This window comes from Macaca fascicularis, chromosome 9 (assembly GCF_037993035.2).
Source record: "Macaca fascicularis isolate 582-1 chromosome 9, T2T-MFA8v1.1".
Taxonomy (NCBI): domain Eukaryota; kingdom Metazoa; phylum Chordata; class Mammalia; order Primates; family Cercopithecidae; genus Macaca; species Macaca fascicularis.
Window position 1 is genome coordinate 586,488 of NC_088383.1, and position 17,077 is coordinate 603,564.

General features: G+C 37.1%; 1 protein-coding gene across 32 annotated transcripts in view; it reads left to right on the forward strand.

Annotated features, from left to right (window-relative positions):
* ZMYND11 (zinc finger MYND-type containing 11) overlaps positions 1 to 17,077 on the forward strand; it is a 117,531-nt gene that overhangs the window by 55,838 nt on the left and 44,616 nt on the right. For 8 of the 32 annotated variants that reach the window (XM_065520198.2, XM_074000864.1, XM_074000868.1 and 5 more), the window contains one exon: positions 6,248 to 6,342. The exons of the other annotated variants lie outside the window; for them this stretch is intronic. In XM_065520198.2, the coding sequence (XP_065376270.1) occupies positions 6,278 to 6,342 (65 nt within the window). In that variant the 5' untranslated portion in view covers positions 6,248 to 6,277. The remainder of the gene's footprint in view (positions 1 to 6,247; positions 6,343 to 17,077) is intronic. 32 annotated transcript variants of the gene reach the window in all.

Genomic DNA, 17,077 nt, shown 5'->3' on the forward strand with positions numbered 1-17,077 from the left:
TCTGAAATATTAAAATGACTCCATTGATGAAGGAGCCATAACAATGCTATTTTAGGTTTTGAAGTGTATTGCTCTTTGTTCCATGCAATTTTGAAATATTTGTTTGCCATGAATTATTTTGTTTTATTTCTAAAAGTAACATAAACATATTACAAGATACTTGGAAAATAGAAAACAGAAAAATAACCCTCTATAATTTCTCTATCAGAATTCAAATCAGATACTCATTTTGATTTTCTTTTCCCCTTTCATTTTCCTATTTGTGGTTGTTGTCTCAGCAGCATTCAACCTTTTTCCATGTCGTTGCTTGGCCACCATAAGTTATTATTTGTAGTGGTTGCACAACGCACAGTGTTTCATCTGGTGAGACCACACTGTAGTATGAGCTGGGAAGGAGGAGAAACAAGATGAATGAGTATTTGTTCTATGACTTACATTCTCTTATTTACCCTCAAAACAACAGCATGGGGTTGACTTTACTAATTTTACTTCATAGATAAGCAAATCGAGATGCAGTGAGGGTAAGTGACTTGTCCAAAGTTACACAACTAGTCAGTTGCAGAACAGGTGTCTGTACCTGGATCTGTGTGATTTGCAGGCCATGCTTTTCCACTCTGCTTTCACGATGCCTCCATGTGTCATCTGTTAAATTCTTATAGCAGCACTACATATTCCAGTTATACAAAAAAAGAATGAGGCGAGAGCTTCGAGGGGGTAAAGTGTAAAGTATTAAATGTGAGGTACTGGACTCCATTTTGTATCCATGATATCATTTAGCTGCTACTGCAGCCCTGTAGTATTGCCTGCCTTCTGACCATCATGCTGCCAGAGTTACGGTCTAGAATAACTTGGATGTTTTCAAGTTTTTCATTGTGCTACATATCTCCTTGTTTTTTCCCCATGTTTTGAATTATTTCCTTGCCATGGACACTTAGGATGTCTTCAGTTTCCTTCCACCATAAATTACTATGCCTTGCCCTACTTTTCAGTACCACAGATGACACTATAAGGAACTCGTTGGTCTGTCTGTCCGGAAGCAGAAATTCCTCCCTGATTTCAGGGTAGGCACATAGGTGCCTAATCTGACTGAGCTCTTGAGAAGGGCCACCTCCATCTTCACGCTGGGTAGTGCTGTGCACAAGGAGTTTTATTTTCCTGCATATCTGCATTTGCTTAATACTGTTCATTTGCCCACATTTTGTCACTTGGATGTTTGAACTTGCATTTCTTTATCTGTTCATGAGTTTAGGCAGCTCTTGGTGTTCTTACAAGGTTTTGGGTTTCCTTTTCTGTGGGTCCCTGTTGTTCTCTGCCTGTTTTCCACTGGGAAATTACTGTCTTTTTCTGTTGATTTACAGGTGTTCTTTATTCTAAATATTAATTCCCTTATAGGTTTTATGCTTTGCAAACATCTTTTCTCATTCTGTCATCTGTTTATTTACCTTTTTCCATAGTTTTATTTCTTGAGCAGAAATTTCAAATTTTGAAATGATCATATTCAATCTCTTCTGCCTAATGTTTTATCCTTTTGAAATTTTCTTTTAAGAAGTCCTTCTCCTTAAGAAGGCCACAGAATATTCCCTACATTTTCTTTTACTAATTGTATAGTTTTATCATTCTCAGATAGGTCTGCAATCCATCTGTAGTTCCCTTTTTAGGTGGTAGGTAAGGATCTACTTTACCTTTTTATGTTTCACTCCATAGTCAGTCTGCCTTTTTCTTTAGGATTTAAACTTGAAAATCAAAAACTCTTTTGGGAGATGTTTTAGGGGCCCTTACAGCATTGCATATAGTTAAATTATTTATTGGCAGTACCATTATTTGTGTGCCCTGTGCCCCTGCAACCTCTGTATGGAGTAAGGATCTTGTTTGGGTATGGGGTATCCCAAACACCTAGAACTTAGTGACTGGCATGTGACAGTCACTCAACAGTCTGCAACGGTATTTGTCGAGTGCTAGGTGAACGTAGGCTTTTTTCCTGTAGCTAGTCATTCTAACAAAAAGCTTGGAATCTTTAATAAAACCAGACTAATAACTCTGCTGTTAACCAGCTGTGTTTTCTTGAAGTCATTTTCTTTCCTTCCTCTGTAAACTAATGCCCTGTGTAACCACTATCTCAATTAAGATTATAGGAAGTTTTTATCACCCCAAAAGTTCTTTGTTCTCCTTTGTACTGCCTTCTGCTCCCTTCCATCATTGATTTGCCTACGGTCACTGTGATTAGCTTCGCCTGTTTTAGAATTTTATATGAATGGAAATATATTATTTTCCATGATCAGCTTTTCTTGATCAGCACGTTTTGTGATCTGTTTGCTACGTATATTGGTAGTTCATTTGTTTTCTTTGCTCAGTAGTATTTCATTGTGTGGATATACCACAATTTTAAACATTTGTTAATCTACTGGAGGAATATTTGAGGTGGTTTTTTAAAAGGGAGATAGGGTCTCACCTGTTAACCAGGATGGAGTGCAGTGGCACAATCTCGACTCACTACAGCCTCAACCTCCTGGGCTTAAGCAGTCCTCCCAATTCAGCCTCTTGAGTAGGTGGGACTACAAGTGTATGCCACCATGCCCTGCTAATTTTTTTTTTTTTTTTTGGTAGAGTTGGGGTTTCTCCATGTTGCCTAGGCTGATCTCGAACTCCTGGGCCTCAGGCGATCTACCCACCTCAGCCTCCTAAAGTGCTGGGACTACAGGTGTGAGCCACCATGCCTGGTTGGTGTTTTCATTAGGAGGCAATTATGGCAAAAGCTACAATATCCTTTCATGTACAGGTGTAGGCATATGTGTTGAGAACTACCTAGGAGTGGAATTGCTAGGCTATGTGATAAGTGTATGTTTAACTTTATTAGAAATGGCAAAACTATTATCCAAAGTGACTATTTTACATTTCCAACTGCAGTCTATGAGAATTCCGAATTTTCCACATTCTCTCCAACACCTGGTATTGTCAGTTTTTAGAAGTTTGAGTCAATCCCTGATTTATACTAGCATCTCGTGGTGGTTGAAATTTGCATTTCCCTGATATAAGCATATTTTAATGTGCTTGTTGACCAGTTATAAATTCTTTTACATAGTATTCAAATCATTTGCCCATTTTTTTTTTTTTTTTTTTTTGAGACGGAGTCTCGCTCTGTCGCCCAGACTGGAGTGCAGTGGCGCGATCTCGGCTCACTGCAAGCTCCGCCTCCCGGGTTCACGCCATTCTGCTGCCTCAGCCTCCTGAGTAGCTGGGACTACAGGCGCCCACAACCGCGCCCGGCTAATTTTTTGTATTTTTAGTAGAGACGGGGTTTCACCGTGGTCTCGATCTCCTGACCTTGTGTCCGCCCGCCTCGGCCTCCCAAAGCGCTGGGATTACAGGCTTGAGCCACCGCGCCCGGCCTGCCCATTTTTTTTATGGAGTTACTTTATTTCAGTATTACTGAAGTGTTACAGAGCTCTCTATATATTCCAGATACAAGGTCACTCACAGACCTGCATATCTAGAGTTCTGGAGGGATGTAATGGAGGAAATGAGGAACAATCAACATTTATAGAGATACTGGCTAAAAAGTTGCTGAAATTATTGAAAGGTACTAATACTCAATCCAGGAAGCCCATTGCAGACCAAATTTAAAATGATATCCACATTTAGCCGTATTGTAAAAACTGCAGTATTTACTATGGGGAAAGAGTAAATCTTAAGTGTAGCCAGTAGATTTTTTAAGAGACATCATGTATACAGATGTGGTAGTTAGACTCACAAATTGACTTCTGAACTGCAGTACTGGAATCCAAATGACTGTGAAATAGTAGCTTCAATGTGTGTCAAGAGACAATAACTCTCAGCCTAGATTTTTTTACCTTTCAAGGAGGAGATTCAAATAAAGACTTTTGTAGACAAATACAATCTGAGAGAAGAGAAGTTCTCACTGGCTAACATCAGGCAGAGAAAAATGATCTCAAGTGAAAGTTCTGAAATATAAGAATGAATAATGAGCAAAGACTTGATAAATACGTGTTTAAAATTAAAACATTAACTATAAAAAATAAAAATAATGTTCAAGTTGTGAAAAAAAATCAGGCTAGTGCCACCATAATAGTGATCATTGGCAGTAGAATGGATAGTCGTATATTTCTATAACAGACTATTATACTACAGTAAAAATAAACTATAGCCTCACACATCAATATGGGTTAATTTCAAATACATAATATTAAGAAAGTAATCAAATTACAAAAGAATACATGCAGTATGATTCCATTTCTGTAAACTTCAAAAACAGACAACACTGAACAGCATGTTTTTAAGGGATAGGTATACATAGGGGCCAACAGTATAAAGACACAAAAGGGGAAATGGTGAACACAAAATTCAGGACAGTGGTAACCAGCTTTGGGGGTGAGTGCCACCAGGATGGGCACATTCTAGGAGCTTTTGTCAGAGTTGGTTTCCGCTTTCTTTCCTAACATAGGAGGTGATTTAACTGGTGTTTGTCTTGTTCTTCACACTACACATATTTTAAAATAATTTCTTATACGTGTAATTTCTGAATTGAAAAATTTAAACCAAGAAGAAGTAAATGGGAGGCATGGAAGTTTGCTGGGGAAAGCAGATGACACAGAAGGGTCAGGAAGGCGGGACATGTAACTGAGAAGGATGAAGTGCTCGGCATTGGCTCACCACCGGTGTACTGTTCCCTGATATGTGTATCTCGGTCACATTCCGGTCTATTGATGACCCACTCCACTGTTTTAGGTAATTCATTTCATTTCAGCAATAATTATCATAATTTAAGTCAACTGTTTCTTTTTGGCTGTTTCTCTGTTCTTCTACTGAAGACTGTGTGTGCCAGATTATCAAAATGCAAAGGATATCTTAGTTACATGGAAATTACATTATTCACATGCTGTTCGCTTCTAAACATTTCTGGTAATACTATGGAAAATTTTTTCTGCTAAGTATTGTTGTAAGTAGAATTCTATTTAGTGTTATCAAGAGGAATTTTATATGGAACTGAAAGAGAAAACCTAGTTATTTAGCTTTTAATTATTTTTCTCCAACAAACTGGATAAGGTATATAATTTTATTATGACCATTTTTTATAATTGAGTTAAAAATGAAAATGGAGGTTTTTAAGATGTGTATGATCTGAAAAGACATATTATAATTTTTAACTTATTTTGAAGGAAAATCCATCAACAAAATTAGTAGGTTATACATCATAAAATTTGGTAATCATTGAAATTTTGTCTTAGAGTTGTGTTTATATAGATTGTGTACTAATATACTAAGAAGCATTGTACAAATAAGGTTAGATTTAGTTTGGGGCTAGTAAATTAATATTAAGAAGAAAAGTATAATATATTTCAAATAGTGGAATTCAATTTTAATATAAAAATTTGAAACATCCTGTTTCATTGTAAGACATTGATGAATTCATATTTTCAACTGCTGGGAAACAGAGAAAAAGGGAAGAGAATGTCTGAAACTGGGGTAAGAGTAAAAGGGGAACTATTAATAGTTCTGCCAGTGCAACATGTAAACGTAGCAGTCCTGGAAGCACAGTCCCCCTTTCGTCATGAAGAAAGAGTGGAAGGTGGAGTGCTTTTAGTTCATGTGTGTGCCCCCGTGCACATTGTATTCATGTATGTGTATCAATACGTATACACGGTATATTTCATTGGAAGTTCTTTTGTTTCAAATATATTTTGGGGGCAATTAGAAAAAAGATATAGAATAGAGTAAGGTTATATATATCAGAAGGGGATGAGCAGGATGAGGAAAAGGAAAACAAAGTTTAGTATATGAAATAGAGCCACAAGTAAGGCTAATATGATATAAGAAAGACTTCTATACCTCTATAAAGCCCAACAGCCTGCCGAGGATGGGTTGCAGATTTGGCTTTCCATTTTCTAGTAGCTAACGGAAAGGAGAAGCCTCAACATTTTAGTAATGTCCATGAAGCAAATCAGTTGCCTAGGTAAAGCGTGGCTATTTCTAGTAGTACTAAAACCAGAAAGAAATCTTTAGGGTTTTCAGAAAGCTAACCATTTTCTAATAGTTACAAAGCTCGTGTCAGGTGGCAGAGTGTAGTCCTATGTCTTGAGAAGTCATGGTTGAGATTTCAGAGGCAATTTTAATTGAAATGTTACTGTTATATAATAAACAGTATGCCAAAACAGTACTCTGCTGTTACTTTTACTTTTTTCCAACTACAAAGGAAATTGACTATCAAACTTACAATATATTTCAATTTCAGATGTGAAACAACTACATTATTCTTGAACCTATGGTGATTTTTGCATCATTACACAGATATGTCATTTTCATTAGTTGTATCATTGTTATAAACTGGTAAGTAAGTTTTTAAAAAGTTGGTAAAATTTGGGGATAGGTCTAATTTAATAATGTAAAAAGATTCAAGCAAGCTGTAAAATATATAATTCATAATGACCGAAATTGAAATTTTAAATTAAAAATATTTCCTTTTTATAAAATGGAACCAATGTTAATAAAATAAGTAGTTATATACGTCATAGTAAAAATGTTCTTTGCTCCCCAAATGAAAACTTTGCCTGTTATTTGAAGGGGTACCTAGGTCTCTACCTAGCTTTAAAATAACTAAATGTTTTACTTTACCAGTTTAAATATGGTCACTGAATAAATAGAGATCAAAATCAAAAGTAATTATTTACAGTGTAACATTTGGGGTAATCATAATGGAGAAAAATTTTTAAAGAAAAAGTATAATACCTTTACTATTAACAAAAATATAATTGAAAGGAAGGACTTTTTTGGTTAATCCCCATAAAATCTTTACAGTGTATCTATATTCAGCAAATACGGTAAATTATTTTTAATTCAGAAATAAGGGAAATTAAGACTCAACAGTTTTGCTTAAATAGAAATTATGAAAAGGGTTCATATTTTAGTGTTATGAAAACTAGAATATTTCACCTCTCCTTGTTAGCATTTTTCCTAGATAGTCAGTCACTGGAGGTCCATGATAAGTAGTTCTGTGCATGGTATTTAGACAGTGGGACAGAACTGAAAAGAAGGATTATTACACTCTAGCCTAGGACTTTACAAACAAATAGGTACTTGCATATTGCATGTTCTTTCCACTCCCATGTGAGTGTTTTTATTAACTGTGTGCCATGTATCTGCTTGAAATACAGATTAGAGGGACACAGGCTCTAGGATCATGGTGTCTGGTGGACCACCAATTTCAAATCACCTTTATCAAATCAGGAATTGACATGATTGAAACTGGCCTTTTAGTGTGTATGCGGACCAAGCTCTTTCTAGGTTTGCTTTAAGCATAGCCTTTCAGTATCACAACCTAGTCTGTGTGTTCTTGCCAAGGCTCCCTTTCTTGGTGTGCCTGAATAACAGTTTTTGTCTCCCTGTCTCCATGTGATTGTCAAAAGCTCTCACTTGCCTTTTCCAGAATTGGCAGATACTCCTAAATGAATTCTTTTCTTTGGTTTTTCTAGTTTTCGATGGAAGGATTGATCTGAACAACCCAATAAATTACTATTGGTAGCAGAACTATCTCTCTCTCTCTCTCTCTCTCTCTCTCTCTCTCTCTCTCTCTCTCTCTCTCTCCCCCCCCTCCCTCCCCTCCCTCCCTCCCCTCCCTCCCCCTCTCTCCCTCTCTCCCTCTCTCCCTGTCTCCCTCTCTCCCTGTCTCCCTCTCTCCCTGTCTCCCTCTCTCCCTGTCTCCCTCTCTCTCCCTCTCTCCCCCTCTCTCTCCCTCTCTCCCCCTCTCTCTCCCTCTCTCTCCCTCTCTCCCCCTCTCTCCCTCTCTCTCCCCCTCTCTCCACCTCTCTCCCCCTCTCTCTCCTCTTCCCCTCCCTCCCTCCTTCTCTCTCTCCCTCCCTCTGTCTCTTTCTCTCTTTCTTTCTCTGTATGCATGTAAGTATGTATATGCTTATATAATTTTAAATCTTATCCTTCTTATATACACTGTGAGCATTTTCTCACACCATTGTTGTTTTTCTTGGAGACAGTGTCGCCTAGGCAGAAATGCAGTGGTGCAATCACAGTTCTCTTGCAGCCTTGACTTTCTGGGCTTAAGTGGTCCTCCTGCGTCAGCCTCCTTCTTTTTTTTTTTTTTTTTTTTTTTTGAGATGGAGTCTCCCTCTGTCGCCCACCCTGGAGTGCAGTGGCCGGATCTCAGCTCACTGCAAGCTCCGCCTCCCGGGTTTACGCCATTCTCCTGCCTCAGCCTCCGGAGTAGCTGGGACTGCAGGCGCCGCCACCATGCCCAGCTAGTTTTTTTGTATTTTTTTTAGTAGAGACAGGGTTTCACTGTGTTAGCCAGGATGGTCTTGATCTCCTGACCTCGTGATCCGCCCGTCTCGGCCTCCCAAAGTGCTGGGATTACAGGCTTGAGCCACCGCACCCGGCCCAGCCTCCTCCTTAACTGGGACCACAGGTGCATGCCACCATGGTTGGCTAATTTTTTAAATTTTTTTATAGAGATGGGGTCTTACTACGCTGCCCAGCTGGTGTCAAAATCCTGGGCTCAAGTGACCCTCCTGTCTCAGCCTCCTGAAGTGCTGGGATTGTAGGCCTGAGCCACCGTGGCCTGCCACAACATTGTTTTTTGGAACATTAATATTATTAACTGCATAGTATTCTATAAAGTGGATATACTTTAACTTATTTTACTAGTATTAACATTTAGTTACTTTTTTTAACTATAAAATTTTATGATGTGGGGAACATTTTTTTCTTTTTTTTGAGACAAGGTCTTGTTCTGTCATCCAGGCTGGAATGCAGTGGTGTGATCACAGCTCACTGCAGCCTCAACCTTCTGGGCTCAAGCAGTCCTCCCACCTCAGCCTCCTGAGTAGTTGAGACTACAGGTGTACACTACCATGCCTGGCTAATTAAGAAAATACCTCAGATTTTCTAAAAGGGTCACCACTTCCCTGGCCCATAGGAATGATGAATACACACCATTTCCTTTTCTAAAACACTCTAACAGAGGTTTTGGCAGGGAGAGGAGGGTTCGAGTTAGGGTTAGCTGAGACTACAGACATGTGCTGCCATGCCTGGCTTGTGTGTGTGTGTCTGTGTGTGTCTGTGTATATATTTTTAGAGACAGGGTCTTGCTGTATTGCCCAGGCTGATCTTGAACTGCTGAGCTCAAGTGATCTCCTCTCCTTGGCCTCCCAAAGTGCTGAGATTACAGGCATGAGCCACCACTTCTGGCTGGAAACGTTTTTCTGTTAATACGTAAGTCTTGCTCCATCTCAAGTCATTTACTTAGAAATGGAATGGCTGTCAAGTGATAGGGTTATCTGTAAGGTTGTTGGTGTGTGATGCTGGACTGCTTTCTAGAAAGTGCTTTCAATAGCGATGTGTTGAGGGTGACTGTCTTGATGCCTCTTTACCAGCATTGAGAATAATTATTTTAATTATCTTGCTGATTTAAGAGGGAAAAATTGTTTTCCTGTTGTTTTAGTTTCACATTTTTAGAATATAAACTTTTTGTCATATTTGTCATAAATGCTTTTCCTTTTTATTGTTTTCTTTTAATTTACAGAATGGAAATTAGTGATAATTGCTTCAGAGGCAAGAAAAAATGAGTTTCAGATGTTTGTGTTGTAAAGAAATTCAGGCCGGGCGCGGTGGCTCAAGCCTGTAATCCCAGCACTTTGGGAGGCCGAGACGGGCGAATCACGAGGTCAGGAGATCGAGACCATCCTGGCTAACACGGTGAAACCCCGTCTCTACTAAAAAATACAAAAACTAGCCGGGCGAGGTGGCGGGCGCCTGTAGTCCCAACTACTCGGGAGGCTGAGGCAGGAGAATGGCGTAAACCCGGGAGGCGGAGCTTGCAGTGAGCTGAGATCCGGCCACTGCACTCTAGCCTGGACGACAGAGCCAGACTCCGTCTCAAAAAAAAAAAAAAAAAAAAGAAATTCAACATTTCTAATCTAGTCAGGTATTTTGGATCTCTTCCTGTTATACTTCCATAGCTTTTATACTCATAAAGTCTTTTGACATCAAGATACTAGATCAATATTCATTTAAATTTCTGTGTCAAATTTTATGATTCTGATGTTTTCAGCCCCCTGAGCTAGTACACTGAGCCAGTAGGGGGCCATAAGGTACTGAAATTGGGGGGGCAGTCCTAAGTCTTAAGGTATTTATCCAGATTACCTAGAATACACTTAAAATAAATTTATGATACCATCAACATTGTAAACGGCCTCTAGACTCCACAGTGGTGTGAACCGTTTATGAGGGACGAGAAGACATCACAGGCATTTGTTATGTTTTTCGTTGACAGAAAGCACATCACTGCATTCTGTGGTGATTTGTTCTTCCACTGGTTGTGGCTGTTTTTATACTGTTTTTATTGTGCTCGTTTTCCAATATATTAATTTCAAATGAGATGGCAGAAGTTTCTGAGATTGAATCATTGTTAGAAGGCTTAAAGATAGGTGATTACTTTCTGCAAATTATGACTCATGAGATTCCTTACTTTTGTAAAAATGTTAAATCAGTGGCTGTTACCATGAAATACACAGACACACACACACACACATTCTATATATTTTATATATATGTATGTATTTGCCTTGGAACTTTCAGAATGATCTTGGGGAGGGGAAACAGTGTAGGCTTCTATGGCCTGTGGCTTGGAGGCTCTTGAGTGCTCAGCAACCCATGGAAGCTCACACCCTGGGAGAGAGGGGAGCGCTCTGGGGCGCCAGATGGTGGAATGTTGTGGGAATGGAGTGGGGTGGGAGAAAATGAGGAAGTTATTGAAAAGTTCAGAGAAATTGAGTGTATACTTAAATATTAGACATTTACATGCCATTTTGTGACTTATGGTATTAAGTGAAATTAGAATAGCGGACTAGAAGGCCACTTATCAGTGTATCTGAAACCCAAATTGCTATGTTCTCTCTTTATTGGAAGAAGAAAAGTTCTCGTTACAGATTAAGCAGTTTACAAGAAAACGAGAGACCTAGAGTATCCTTTACCTGAATACTAGCAAATGTGTTTTCACATGATGCAGACCTGCCTGAGTGATGATCTAAGAAAATGAATAATGAATTTGACCATTGTTATATTTGAGGTGTCATATAAATCAACCTTCAGAGTTTATTATTCTAGAAAAGCTTAAGCCTTATCAAATATACTTGGCCTGTAATGCGTAGTAGGACCCCAGTGCTCCTCTGTTATTTACAGGGTTCTGGCTCAGTTCTAACCTTTGCTTTACTTTTGAAGAAAAATAGGTGTGAATCTCTTCAAACTTATTTCTTAAGAACATAACTATCTATCTATCTATCTATCTATCTATCTATCTATCTATATATATATATATATATTTAAAGAATAGAGTGAGCAGGAAAAAATAAATTCATCAAGTTTAGACATTACTTTATGAGCTTGTATTTCTTGACACAACCGTTATAAATAATGAACACATGTTCTTAGCCCTTAGATGACACTTTTAATATATACTAGATCAGTTCTTCTTTATTCTAATTTACCTAAACTCAAAACTTTCCATCCAGAAAACAAAGTTATTAACTCCTTTGTTATATTCTCAAGGTGTATCAGTATAGGAGGAAGCACCTAGTTTTGCATTGTTGTCATTCATGTGTTCCAGTTGCCACTAATCCTTCAGCCATACCCTTTCCCGACCTTTGTCTCTATGAAAGGGCTCCCTGATTCCAACCTGCTCTTCACGGCAGACATCTTTTTAGTCCCTCAAAGACCAGCGATAGAGAACGAAATGACCAGAATATATCATTTTAACTGACTTCATTTCACTTTGAATTAAGAAAGTTGAGCCCAACATGCTATGACTAACAACAAAGCAGACCTTTTCTTGTGTTGTGTGTTAATCCATGCTCTATGGTTGTTTCTTAGTGGCTAAGAAAACCCATTGTGTGGTGACAGTCTGTGGATAAAAATATATGAAGGAATAATAAAATGCAGTGCCATTAAAAAAAAACACTTAGCAAACTGGAAAGAAATGTCTTCAATAAAAGTTATGCACCAAAATCCTGTAGCAAGCATATTTGCATTTATATTTATCATTTTATATTTATAAGATATGTCTACCAATAAGCATCCTCAAGAGTCATGTTTAATGGTGAACTATTATAAGAATCCCCTACAAAATCCAAAACAAGATAAGGATACCCACCATTACTACCTGTGGTGTGTACTTTACTAGAAGTCCTAATCAGCTTGATAAGAAACGAGTCCAATAGAATTTACAGACAAACCTGAAACTAGTAAGAGAGGTAAGCAGATTGCCCAATAAAGACCAGCAACCACCAACCAGGAAATACTATATAAAATAAAATTCCATTTTCAAAAGAAACATTAAAATATCTAGGAAAAACCCAAAAGATATGTAAGAATCTTATGGATAAAAATTATAAAACCATATTAAAGACATAGAAAAATATATAAATAAATGACCATATGTGCCAATTTCGTCAGTGGATATTCTTACATTGGTTATGGAGCTTTAACTATTTTTGTGGATTTTGGCAAACTAACTTTAAAATCACTGTGGATGAATATGGGACCAAGAAGAGCCATAATGAGTCTGAAAAAGAAGGAGGGGATCTCCCTAAAGCTGGCAAGCTTACGTGGGAGCAGGAAACTTGTATGTTGCTGGAGGAATGGTAGATGGTAGCTACTTTTTTAAAAGTTAAAATAGTCTAGCTAATAGATGCAAACGAAATTCCAAGGGGCATGCTGTGGAAAAAAGTCTTCTCTCATCCCTTGTTCCCTGAGCCCCTCTTAGCAGTTTGTGGAAGGAATCAAGCTCTAGAACTCTTTTGTGCATATCAGTTATACAGAGTTTTGAGAAATAGTAGTGTCTTATACCACGATTTTTTAAAAAATGTAATATAGAGCTTATGTTATCTTAACACCTATAACATTGCTTCATTTCTTGTGAAAACTGTATAATAATCCTTGGTACAATTATCAGTTATTTAACCAGTCCCCTAAGATGTATGTTTACATTATTTCTAATTGTTTCTTGCTGCCAGCAATACTAAAATGAATTTCCTTCCTTGTATATGTGTTATTTCACACATGCTGAACAATTGTGTGGTTTTGTTGTCGATATTTAAAGCTGATCCATCTATAGTTTATAGGTACAATCTAAGGTAGGGCTCCATCTCCTTTCCCAGGTTAGATAACCAGTTGTCCCAATGTCCTGCATTGATTAATCAGTCTTTCCACCAATAATGTGAAATGCTACTTTTATTGTAATGAAAATTCCGATTTGTTCATCTTTTTTCTTTGCATCAGTAACATTTCAGAATTTTCTTTACACAAATTCTGTCATTCTATTTCTTCCTGGAAATTTTATTTTTCTTACTGTTGTAAATAATTGAGGTTTGGTCTTCTTTTCAGTCATCTGTCTTTTTGGTTTCTGTGTATGAATGCTTTTAATCTTAGTAAATCAGTTTGTACCCAAAGAATTTATTGAACTATATAGTTAATTAAAATTACTTAAAAAAGCATATCAGCTGATTTTTTTGGGTTTTCTAGATACATGATTTGCAAACTCCTTATCAACTTTTATGACGATTTCAGTTATGTTGGTTATTACCTTTTCAGAGTGTTAAGGAAAAGTGACAGCCACAGATATCTTTGAATATTCTTGATTAAGTTAAGGAAGTATTTACTCATTCTTGTTTTGTTAGGGGCTAGGTGTTGAATTTTACTAAATGCCTTTCAACATGTATCAAAATCTTCATGATAATTTATTTTTGACCTGTTAATGTAGTAAATCATATTTTTACATTTCTTCATATTAAATCTTTCTTCAGTTCCTAGAATTAGTATATTATTTTGACATTTGAATATATTAATATTTATATACAATATTAGATTATATTCAAATATTTTATGTAGGATTTTTATATCAGTATTTCTATGGGTCACTGATTTTCTTTGTCTATGCTATTTTGTGGGGTTTTCTTATTACATGCTAAATTCCTTGCTTTCCTATGATTGTGCACTGGAAGAGTTTGAGTCTCATTGGAGTTACCTGGTCATTATAAGTTTCACAGAAGTAACTTATGAATATGTCCGTAGCTGATGTTTTTCTGGGTAAGCTCTTTGCAAACTTCCTCTATTTATTTCTTTGGAAATTGACCTTTTAAAGGTTCTGTTTTATTCTGTGTTCAGGTTTTGGTCATTTATATTTTCTTATAAAATCATAGTGTTTATATTTTTGCACAGAACTGAACAAAGTAGTTGCTTGTATTTTAATTTCCTTTTTATATATAGGTGTCTCCCTGTAGCATTTTTTGTGTATGTTTGTGCTTTGTGTCTTCATTATTGATTAGATTAGGTAATGATAACTCTTTTATTTTTCCCTAAAGAAGGAGTTCTTGGGCCAGGCATGGTAGCTTATGCCTGTAATCCTAGCACTTTGAGAGGCTGAGGTGGGAGGATCACTTGAGGCTGGGAGTTTGAGACCAGCCTGGGCAACATAGTGAGACCCTGTCTCTACAAAAAAAGTTACCCAGGTGTGATGGTGTGTGGCTTGTAGTCCCAGCTTCTCAGGAGGCTGAGGTGGGAGGAGCACTTGAGCACAGGAGGTCAAGGCTGCAGTGAGCCATGATTGTGCTATTGTACTCCAGCCTGGGTGGCAGAGTGAGACCCTGTATCAAAAAAAAAAAAAAAAAAGGAGTTCCTGGATTCTACAAATTTTCTTTTTTAACAGCATTGCTTTAGCTTTTCATTTAGATCTTCTGTAATTTTTCAGTAACTTTTTTTTGACTCAGTGGTTGTTTATGAGGGTTTTCTGGTTTTGTATTAATATCTGATTTAATTTCACCATGATTAACAATGGCGTGTATCACTTTTGGAATCTCTTCAAGTCATCTTTGTGGTGATTTTGTGGTCAGTTATGTATGTCTTCTGGACCTGTTAAAGGTATTGTTTTGGTGTCAGGATAAATCAATATACCTGTCTTAAGGTGTTTTTTTGTTTGTTTGTTTCAGAATAAATCAACTAGATAAATAATAAATAAATAAAAAATCAGGCTGGGCGCAGTGGCTCACGCCTGTAATCCCAGCACTTTGGGAGGCCGAGGTGGGCAGATCAGCTGAGGTCAGGAGTTCAAGACTAGCCTGACCAACATGGTGAAACCCCATCTCTACTAAAAATACAAAAATTGGCCAGCACCTGTAGTCCCAGTTTGGGAGGCTGAGGCAGGAGAATCACTTGAACCCAGGAGGCAGAGGTTGCAGTGAGCTGAGATCATGCCACTGTGCTCCAGCCTGGACAACAGAGTGAGATTACATCTCAAAAATAATAAATCAATAGCTCTGTCTTATTAGTTAGTTCTTCTATAGCCATACTTAGTTTTTTGTCCAGTTGATTTTTTTTGTGTGTGAACTGAGAGAAGTGAATTAAAATCTCACAATTTTATATTTCTGTCAATATTTCTTTTATTTCCTATAGTTGTTTGCATTATAACTATGCTCTGTTTGTCTTTTTTAAGAATGATTTTTGCCTTGTTTTCCAAATCCTATACATTTCCATCTTGACCCCTGCTTCATTTAGATAGCATTTTTATGATATGCCTTTGCCCATTTGTTTACACTCTTTCTGAGTCACTATTTTTAAATTGTTGAGTTTAGCCCATTTGTATTTATTAAAAAGAGAAACATGTCTGGTTTTGGTCTTCTCATACATAATATGCCTTCTGTTTTTATCATTTTGTTTTATCACTACGTAATGCATTTTCTATGGGTTTCTTCAGGTAGCTTAGAAATGTTTTTTGTTTTAAGGGTGATGTTTATATATTTGTATAGTGCACTCAGTCCCTGAGATAGTTATTCCTGACTCTGCACTGTGAGCGTCAAGGACATTAGCACATTTTCCCCTTCAACATTGCTTTTTTGTCAATGCAGTTAATCGAAGGACTAAGACAGAAAGAGAGGTGGGAATTATGATCGGACCACAGAACGCTGGCCCTGACAATGGCAACGTCTGTAGCAATGAGGCGGGGAAGGAAGAAGGTGGGAGCTAATCCAAACATACTGGTTTTGTCACCTTTATTTCCTTGAAGACTTACGAGGCATTACTCCCCTGACTTCTAGCATGGAATGTTTCTCTGGAGAAGTCTGAGGCCAGTCTGATTTAGCTCATGCTATGTTTTTTATCTGGATATCCAAAGATCTCTTTGAAGTTTAGTGGTTCACTGGAGATGCAGATAGATACATTGACATTGATATGTGTGTGTGTGTGTGTGTGTATAAAGAGAGAGCAATCAGTGTTGAGGTTTGGAGGAGAATGGAAAATGGCACAAATCCAACTTTATAAAACTTATTTCTGTATTAAACAGAAAAGATACAAAGCACATATGCCAAGTATTAACATCAGTTGAATGTAATTGGTGAATCTACATTCAATCTACAATAAGGGAATCTACAATAAGGGAATCTGCAATATTATTCTCTGTGATCCAGGGCGTGTTAGAAATATTTCACTTTTTTGTTTTTAAAAAATATTTTGTAACTATAAATCAGGGAATGTTTGCGTGCTTCAGTGACTCAAAATATGTTTCACTGAAAATCACATTTTTGCTTGATTGATCACAACATGCATCCATGTTTTCCTTATATGTTTACAAGCTCTCATGTAATTTCTAAATTTTCTCTGGTGTCATTTCCTAAATTTTGAGTAAAAGTATTACAAAATATGTTTGTAATTCTAAAGTCCTATGGTTGGGGATTATAAAATTCTAAATGTAGAATCTGTAGAGTAGAAGTTAGTGGTAATTGCTCCAGAGGCTAAAACTAAATGGGATGTTTGACTACAATCTCTTAAGTGATTTATATTTGCTGATTTGGAACTATTTTGAACATATCTTGGTCTAATCATTACAGAATAGAATTTGAGTTTAAAATAGCATGATAATTAGAAGAGTTGAGTATTGAAGACTTTTCCTTTTCTGTTTATCGTGTTCTTTATCTTGTTCTTTATCTCAACAGGACTCTCATAAATACAAGTCATAATGAAAGAAATTACCTCCATTTTCTTATTTTCATTCATTTTTAGTTTTCAGTAC